General features: G+C 32.9%; 1 protein-coding gene across 1 annotated transcript; it reads right to left on the bottom strand.

The window, feature by feature from the left end:
* Window positions 1-9,169: 9,169 nt before the first annotated feature.
* Window positions 9,170-9,873, bottom strand: LOC134254405 (excitatory amino acid transporter 3-like). Its single transcript, XM_062736930.1, has 2 exons — window positions 9,742-9,873; window positions 9,170-9,424 (listed from the first exon to the last, which is right to left on the bottom strand). The coding sequence occupies exons 1-2, from the start codon at window positions 9,813-9,815 to the stop codon at window positions 9,232-9,234; spliced, it is 267 nt and encodes an 88-aa protein (XP_062592914.1). The 5' UTR covers window positions 9,816-9,873; the 3' UTR covers window positions 9,170-9,231.
* Between the last annotated feature and the right edge of the window lie 63 nt (window positions 9,874-9,936).

Below are 9,936 nucleotides of genomic sequence, written 5' to 3'. Positions count from 1 at the left end.
AATTTTTTTTTTTCTTTACTCTTTTAAATGTTTCAAGGGATAACCATCCTTCTCTCAGAAAATTGATTTCCTATCTAAATATACAAGAAGCTAAAGTAAAAAGTGAATGGGAAGAAAATATTTCTCTCTTTGTTCTTTTTATGACATTAATGCACAAACACATCCTTTATTTTATTTTATTCTTTATACGTCTGATTTGTCCTTTTTTTCAAAAGTGAGTGTGAATTTGAATATATTGTATTTCCTCTTATCTTTTTATTTCAATGTTGTGAATCAATCTTGCAGCTTCCTTCTGTAATCCGTTAATATGTATTCTTGTCTTAATCACGCCTATTTGTTTTCCCTTTCATTCTAAAGAACAAATTGTACTTCAAGATTTGATTGCAAAAATATATATTTAGTTGCTTTCTCTTCATGTAAAGTATTGACAAATACAATCTTTTATTACGTCAAATGCTTAACGTCATTTCTGAACTAATTGTTAGGCAAGTATTTACACACTGATTGTCTAATGATTTTACCAGGGGATGGTCACTTCTGACTCTACATGGCACCTGATCCCACTTCTGATGTTTTGGGTCTGTATTTGCTCTGCTCTTGATTGGTGATATTTATATGAAATTGAGTTCAAATAGTGTTCATTATTTCCATATTTCATTGCATGCTACATGAAGTTGCTGGTGTTATGGGTTTTTTTTTAATTTATTTCAATTTCTGCTTGAGATATTTGCGAAAAATGTCCAAAATAGTAACTTTACAGTTTTATTTGATTTTTTTCAATTTGCCCAATAATGATTCAATAGTCCATACATGTATACCCTTTGTACTTGTACAAAATACTAGCATTCAGATGAAATAAAAAAATTCAGTTTCTAAAATTCCTTGACATTCAGATGATGAAAAAAATTAGTTAATGATCGTGTTTTGCTTTTCATGTTTATTCATATGTTTATTACATTCTTACAAACTTTTTAGCTTAAAGGTTATACAAATTTATATAATCGATGTTTATTATTTCAAATTTTGTAAGTTAATGTAGTTAAGATTTTTTCAATGTACAGGTTAGCAGTTATTAAAGAAATTGGGTCTTAGTATGATATTCAAATCAAATGTTCTTCATGTCAACAGAGGACACTGATTAAAATAGTGAGATAAATCTCTTTTCAAAGCAGCATGATGCATTAAAACAATGTAACATGTTGTATCTAAGTCCTGCCTGCTGTGTTTTCTATTTGATTTATTTTATAGGATAGAGGATAATTGTCAACCCTAAAACAAGACTGAAGATAAAAAAGATAAACTGACGATAAGATATCACAAGAATCACTTAGACAAATATGAATTCTTAACAAGTATCATTGAATAAGTGTTTCTTGAAGATTGTTTAGGAGAGTGACGTAAAACAATATCGCGCCTTTATGAGGAATTTGGGAAGTATGTAGCATATACCACCGTAGATGGAGAAATGCTATATCGCTATAAGAAAGTAAAATCATAAATAATCCTTTCTTTTGGTATATTTGACTTAGTATTTTTATAATGACATATAGTCTAATGTATCGGCAAGTTCTCATTTTTTGTGAGAATTTTTTTTTATCTTGTATGTATCTGTATGATGAACATATGGAGATACGAAGTGTATTCAAGATTAAAAGTCCATAAAACAATACAAAATAGGAGCAGAGCAAACACTGACCTCCAAAACATCAGAGGTGGGATCAGGTGCCATGGAGGAATGGACATTTCCTGCCGACCGGTCACACCCGCCGTGTGCTTCTAATGATCGGGAAATAACGGAAAAGTCCGTAGTCAATTCAGTGTATGAATAATGGACTAACAATTAGTATGAAAACGTCAGTCAAAATTTGACTCAATGATAAATTGTATTTGCTGACAAGGTCATTTTATCGACCATTGAACTTACGAAATGATGACTTTAAACGAGACTGATGATATACTTGTTTCATCAACTTGTTTGTCAATAATTTACCTCGTTTTAGAAATTGTTCATATGTAGAGCATATGATCTTCTGAACCGAATCCAACAGAGATACTCCGTATGCAGGTGATGAAGGTATATTGCTGCATAAGTAAGGGAAGCTGACGATAGAAAAGTTAGTGTCATCAACTTTATCATAGAGCTTGGCTGTTAGATTATCATTAATGTCTTTTTCAAGTAAATATCCAAGCATGAGACAGATGTGTCAGACTCTGTGGTATCTTTTATCTCTAAGTCCATCAGGATATATTGTATTGACACAAAAATGGAAATTACAATTGTTAATTGACAACACGTCGCCGATATTCTAAATCTCGAGTGAAGTCATAGCAAGTGTTTTCTTCTTTTCACGCATTCGATTTTGCACAAATTCTGCTTCATAAGAATACAAAAAATAGATATGCTAATAACGGAGCGCAATTGATACCCACGTGAATTCCAATAAATTTTTGGAAGACCCGGTCTCCAAAAGCAACATAGATTTTGCCAATTAGAAATTCAAGCATCTTTTTTATGTCAACTTCAGACTACTTGTGTGTACAATCAGAATATTTTATTCTATAAATAAATCAACAACAAACAACACTTTTAAAGATAAACTTGTAAAGTAAGGCCAAATTTATTAAAGACGTTCTTTTTAATTAGCTGCACTTTGTGATCTGGATGACCGGAGCGATCCTTGGATCTCTATAGAGTCCCCGTACTCTGGCGGAGACGTGTTGCACCTATTCAAAAGGCTGACAGGAGCAAAACTTTATGTTAATGCCTGTTAATAAAAATGATTGCTGAAGTATTAAGATAGAGTATAATCATCAATATTTATAAAACACAACTGCAAAAAAAGTTGATGATGATGAAATCTTGAATGTATTTGATTTGCATCTTATTCAATGAATTAGTTTATATAGGTGGAAGCTTATACATTCAGTAGTAAATGCAAAAAAAATGTATTCAAATTTAACTCTTTGGGGAAACATGCACTTTTATATTTTTTATGTTTTTTTTTTTTTTTTTCAAAAAAACAGAAATAAAAAAGTTAATGTGTTCATAAGGAATCCGATAGGATGACACTAGACATTTATCTGTACTTTTACAAACTGATTTATGGGGAAACGGTAAGATGAAGTGCAAAGATATCAAATTTCACAATAAATATTGCATGCTATCGAACCCCTATCGACCGTTAAATCATCTGCTGAAATATAACCCCTTCGTGCTAAACAATTCTAATAGTCATTCTAAATGTTCTATGTCGATGTTGAGTTCATTTACTACAGTACATACATGTATATGTATGGAAGCATCCTGAGATTCAAGTTTGTTCAAATCACGAAACTTCTGGTAGGAGTGGGACTGGGGAGGGCTGGGTCACAGTAGTTTGCATGGGAATACAAATATATTGTATATTGTATTAACTAGTATTGGGAAAATTCCGCTGATAGAGAAGAGAGCCAGTGGGTTATTGGTCTCTTCTATAATTCGGTTGTACATGTTTACTTGATACAGTTATAGCAAATGAATACTGACAATCATAATATGGTGAAAAAAAATTCAAATATCAAAAGCTAAACCAAATGTGTTATGATCAATGTTCCAAATGTTATAAAGGCAGGCCCCTTATTTTCTTCTGTAGTATCATATCTGCGGGAGAAATAATAAAAAGCTACGAGAACTAGAAATCAGATAGTAGGTCCACCATTAAAGTTCCAAAGCAATCCGTTAATATGTATATGTGTATATGTTCAGAAGACTGCAAAACTTTCAAAAAATTAATATAAACCCAAAATGAGTTTTGAACTTTGATTGTTCAGCAGAAAGTAAGGCAAACATATTTAGACTTGAATTTTTTGAGGATTTTGAAGTACTTTATTGTCCCGATAGGGGACATTAAATTTCATTCATCTGCAGGTCTGTCGGTCTGTCGCAACCTTGGTCAAATCTTAGAACGAAAGAGGTGGGATTTTATATTCTATATGTGTATTAAATGTGACGAGACCTTCCTAAATCTTTATGAGTCTTGACCCATGACATTGGAGTGTGAACTTTTCAAAAATTTAAACATTACTTTAATTTGATACATTTGCGAAAACTTTTGAATGATAAAGATAGGGCTTTTTACTAAACATGTGTGTTACATGTGACAAAACCTTTAACCTTTAAATGCGCTATAATTTTTATCCCGACACCTTGACCTTGCAGTCTGACCTACTTTCAAAAAATTAACTTTAGTTATAACTTTTTGATGGGCAGATTTTCGGGCTTTCACATGTATATTACCCTGTGACAAGACCTTTCTAAATACAACATGATTTTTTGCCCCGTGACCTTCACCTTATATTTGATCTACATTGTACTTTTCAAAAATGTTTCTCCTTATAACTTTTAGATAGAGAAGAGATACGGCTTTCATGCTTGACATGTGCATTACCTGTGACAAGATATTAACGTGCATGCCATGATTATTTAACCCTTGACCTTCATTTTTAACCTAATTTTAAAACAAGAGGCCCGGATGCATCACCTGGCAATGGCTAGGAAAAAGCACATACCAGATCAGCATAAGTTACTGAGGTTGGGGGGAGGGGCGGCTTTAAATTTTTAAACCCCCCAGGGGTCATGATTGAACAAACTAGAAATTCATACCTGAAGATGATTCCTATAAAAAAACACTAAGCATGGCTTTGAAGTACTTGAAAAGAAGTTTTAAAGATTTTTCTTATATACTCTTAAGTAAAACTTTGATAGCCATTTTGGCCCCACCCTACCCCCAGAGTCATGATTTGAACAAACTTGAACTACACACCTGAGGATGATTAATGAGTTTCATCTTTCCTGGCCCAGTGGTTCTTAGAAGATTTTTTAAAAATTTTTCCCATATTTATATGTAAAACTTTGAATGGCCATTTTTGGGCCCCCCCCTACCCCGGGGGGCAGATTTAATAAACTTAATCTACACACCAGAGGATGATTCCACATGAGTTTCACTTTTTGGCCCAGTGGTTTTTAGAAGAAGATTTTTTAAAGATTGTTCCTATATATTCCTATGTAAAACTTTGATCGGATTTTGGCCCCACCCTACCCCTGGGGGTCATGATTTATAAATTTGAATCTACACACCAAGATATTAACTTGGGTTTATTTTTCCTGGCCCAGTGGTTTTTAGAAATTTTTAAATATTGTTCCTATATAACCAAAAAATTTATCGGCCTTTTTGGGGCCACCCTACCCCCAGGGGTCTTTTTCACAAATTTAATAAACTACCAGGATGATTTCACAAGTTTCATCTTTCCTGGGCCAGTGGTTCTTGAAAGAAGTTTTTTTTTTAAAATGCCATTAATTTTCTCTAATTCATAATTCCCCCCTTGTAAAAGGGCGTGGCCCTTCTTTTGAACAAACTTGAACCCCCTTTTACCCAAGGATGTTTGTGGCAAGTTTGGTTAAAATTGGGCCCCAGGGGTTTTTGAAAGAAGTCGAAAATGTGAAAAGTTTACAAAAAACAGACGAGGGAAAAAAAATTTATAGAAAAGCTCATTTAGCCTTGGCTAGGAGCTAAAAAGTCAACTTTTGGATACATAACGGTGTTCGAAATACCGATCTTCTTTTTATCGGTGACAGGATTTCTGGCATGGTCGGGAGGAGGGTTCGGTCCCTATGGTCATTATGCACCTTACGGGATAGAAAGTTAAGATTCAAAATCCTTGTAAAGAATCGTAATCTATTTTGACATACCCAGCTTCATCTCTACCGTTTTGCCGGACATAAATGGCGAATGATTGATGTGAATGTGATGTGCCACATATATCAGGATTTAGTTTTAAGGTTCGGTACCCTGATCTTGATAAGGTGAAGAACATTATTTATTTAATTGATACATACATTTATGTTTTTCTCATTTGTATAAATCATTTAATTATTATTTACATGTGTTATCGAAATTAAGTTTTTTGCGAATAAGAGACAAGTCAAAGGGAGGAAACCCTTTCTACAGTTTTGATTCGCAAAACTTATACATTTGCACATATGGCAGAAACGTTAAATAAGACAAAGTACTCATTAAAGCAGTTGTATTCAAGTTAAATAATTTCAGAAATTTTGAACTAATCGATTTATTTTTGTGATACTTCTAATTATAAAAAAAAACTGTCTAAAAAAATTTTGGTGATCATTTTTGGACAAAATGTCAATTTATATGTGAAGAGGTTTAAAAATTAAATCGTCTAGTATATGACTAAGTTGTTGTTATGTTGTTTTATTTAATTTTTTTTAACAATTTTGATGTATTGTTAAGAAAAAAAAATTGGTGAAAAAAAATTTGGAGAATATTTACAAACATAAATAACATAGATATGCCTTTAAATACAATTTTTCATTATAACACATTTTTATTTTTTTTTCTTTTAAATAGTGCAAGATTTTACCAGAAATTCGGAAAAGGCCATAGCAATCTATCTAACTTTTCTTCACAAAAAACTTATTTTTTGAATAGCAGAACGATATTATTTTTCAATAATTTTATTTCGAGAAACGATTACATACTCCCTCGCAAATTCATCTATAAGCCTTTTCAAGTTTTGCACATCTCCCAACATCCAATCCATTAACTTACACAAGTAGCGCAAACGTTTAGTCAAACTACATGCATGTGACATTATGTATACGCGAACACAATCCGAAGCATGAATGTTACAATTTCGAATTGCCTCTGCTTTCCCTGTTCAGTGTTGTGTGTGATCAAAATTTTCAGTAAAAAATGAAAATGAGACTTTGGGATTTTTTCATCATTTATTTTGAGATTATATGAATTTATTCAGAGTGCATAGCGTTATGTATGTACTACAAAAAATACACAAAAGATAATATTTTAATGGAAGTGATCATTTGTTTCTATGACAATCCATAAAATTTATGCAAGAACCCGTGTATTGTTGTCAGAGTCCGTCATATACATGATATATGAACTTCCGATAAGATCTTCAGGCAGGAAGAAAATTTGTAGGCCGTCTTTTTCCTTCTTTACGCTCAATCACTTGGCTGTATATGCTATATTTTAATCTCATTTTTGACCACAGCTTTTTGGATTTTGGTGCTGGTTGATTATATTTCCGTTGCGGTCATCTGTAACGAAAAAAAAACATAAAAAGTTAGGGTTTTCTTCTTTGGAACTTCATATTAGTATAATTTTCACTGAATTTATTTTAAATGAAAATCAATGAGGCTATTTTTCCAGCTACTGTTGATAGTAAAAATGTATAATTTCATAAACAGTGTATATTCTGTAACATGCAATGTATGTGAATTTAAACGTGTAATTATATAATGAAATTATAAGCCGCATCATAAAATCAGTATGTAGGACTTCAAATTCTATTAAAACCTCGAAACAACACAGTACACGTGTACTAAATAGTGACTATAAATACATGTACCTCAGTCATCTTGTTAGGGTGAAATCCTCCTCGTCTTCAGAGTCCGACACAAGAAATTCTATGTCCTCCCCAAATAGTTCCTGGCGGAGCCGCACATTTCTCTCCCCTTGACTTTGGAGAACTTGTAATAGATGTCTCTCATCGCTTCCGTCACAGCCATGCGCAGTCTCAAAGAATATCGAAAACACTTCTGCCCAGCCTCTCGTGCCAAAAAGTACCTAATACATAAATTTGATATCGATAATAAATAATATCAGACATCTATAGACATGCATGACATCTTCCAAGAAATGTTTGTACGACGGCTCGCAAGTTATATGCATAATATTGAAATTGATCCGTCATCGGCAATTATCATTAAAAAAAATGCGCTCGTGGCATCTCGAGTATAAATGGCGTTTTAAACACATTTGTCAGCATTTAGAAATGTTTTATTTCAATGTCTAAACAACGACTACGTGAAAAAAATATATAAATTACTATAAAATTAATCTTACAAAAAATAGAATTATACCTCTTCTGAAGCTGAAGCAACTGCAGCTCAAGGGAGACAATCTGGTCGTTCGATTTCTCGAAGTAGCACTCGGCTTTATTAAGATTTTCTAGATCCATGTATCGCTTGCAGGACAGTATGACGGCCATACTTCACACTGACAGATTAAAGATCTCAAAATGACACGGAATGATCATTCGTCGGTCGTTTATAAAGTGTCAGCTTGAGCATAATGGAAAATTAGTAAACTTTCTGAGTAATATAATAACTCTTTATTGAGTTAATAACCTTAATTAGCGTGGTCTGGCGGTCTTTATGCAGAGAAGGTACTTATTTTGTACTAAGAATACACTCGATTGTTGCTTATTATGAACGAAATTATACATTTGTATGTTTTGATTGTAAAATTTAAAAAAAGAATGAAATATTTTAAAAAGTTGAATATTTTTCAGTTGCATTTTTAAAAAAAAACCTAGGTGATGTATAAAAGAATGTTTCTTATACACGAAACCATTTTATTATTTCAAGTAAACAGAGAATTTAGAAGAAATTGTTAATTTAGCAAAACAAAAACAGTCAAACACTTAATTATAGAATTATTGTTTTCATGAGCAGCATCATGAGTAAATTCATTTTTTATAACCCCGCTTGAAAAGCAGGAGGGTAGCTTTATAGTAATCGGTATGTCCGTCCGTCTGTTACGCTTTGGGGCACCCATCTCTTATCCGCAACTCCTCTTATACCACTGAATGAAATTTAATGATACTTTGCACCTCCTATTTTACATTTTGAACCGACACATGTGTTGGGTTTCTCATAGCAAAACATCATTTAATGATCTCATTGCTCACAGTACCTCTAGTTTTTCGAGTGAAGACTGCCAGTGAGATGAAAAAAGAGATCTGATGTTGATTCATAAAAAAACTTGACCAGATCTTAATCTTGGATACCAATGTTTGGGGGGGGGGGGGTTCCAACATATGTTTTTTTTCTTTGAAAATCTGATGGGGGAGGGGTAAGGTTAATTCTTTTCGTTCCACTTATAAAGGTGGCGTCTAAACTACGGACTAATTTTGATATCTTCCATTATATACTACGTTATACGAACTGCACTTAATATCTACACAAGTTGTACGTTAAAAGCAAAATATGACACGATTTAGTAGTACCTAGTGCATTTTACACATCTGTAAAATCTATTTAGGTCTTTTTTTCGATTGTTCAAAGTTACTGGAATAAAAAACACAAATGTCAAGGTCAAACAATTTATTCTAAAACTTTCAGATAATATTTCATTCTTACAGCGAATGAGCCTACATTTTTGTGTTTGTGTTTTTATCATGGGTTTGCAAATTATTAACAACACCATTAGCGTGATCTTCTTTCTGACTTTCGTCTTTCAAACATTTCTTGTCCATTTCCTCTAGGTCTTGACGAGATAGATGATCGACGATGCCCGCACCAAAGGAGTCTCCCAGTACATTCACTGCAGTCCGAAAACGATCTCTGAAATATTAGGTATTAAGTACAATCATATATCAATGCAAAAAGTTCGTGTGATTAATAGAAATTGTAGTATTCTAATTTAATCACCAAAAACATATATTATTCTATTTTTTTCTTTTTCAAAATAAATATATTTTTGTTTGAGACAACCTCATGATACACTGTATAACATATATAATATAATTGTTAAATATGATGGAAGTAATAATATGCCAGTACGATGTAAACAATATTTATAATCATCAACAGAGTCGGGGGAGATAATGACAATATTTTATAAAGCAAGCATATACAAAACCATTAAAATGTGGACTTACAAAAACCAGTCAAGTGCAAGAACTAGTCTCACTTCCTCCACAGGAAGTCCGACCGCAGACAAAACTATCGCCATGGTAACGAGCCCCGCTGACGGAACTCCTGCAGCCCCAATAGCTGCCGCTGTGGCCGTCAGACTATGGAAAGATTACGCTAAATGAGAACTTTCATTTTATTTTACAAATTTGGTATACTAG

This window comes from Saccostrea cucullata, unplaced genomic scaffold, assembly GCF_032062105.1.
Source record: "Saccostrea cucullata isolate Sc308-1 unplaced genomic scaffold, CSIRO_AGI_Scuc_v1 ctg18744, whole genome shotgun sequence".
Taxonomy (NCBI): domain Eukaryota; kingdom Metazoa; phylum Mollusca; class Bivalvia; order Ostreida; family Ostreidae; genus Saccostrea; species Saccostrea cuccullata.
Note: the sequence above shows the minus strand (reverse complement) of the source record. Positions and strands in the feature narration are given on the sequence as shown.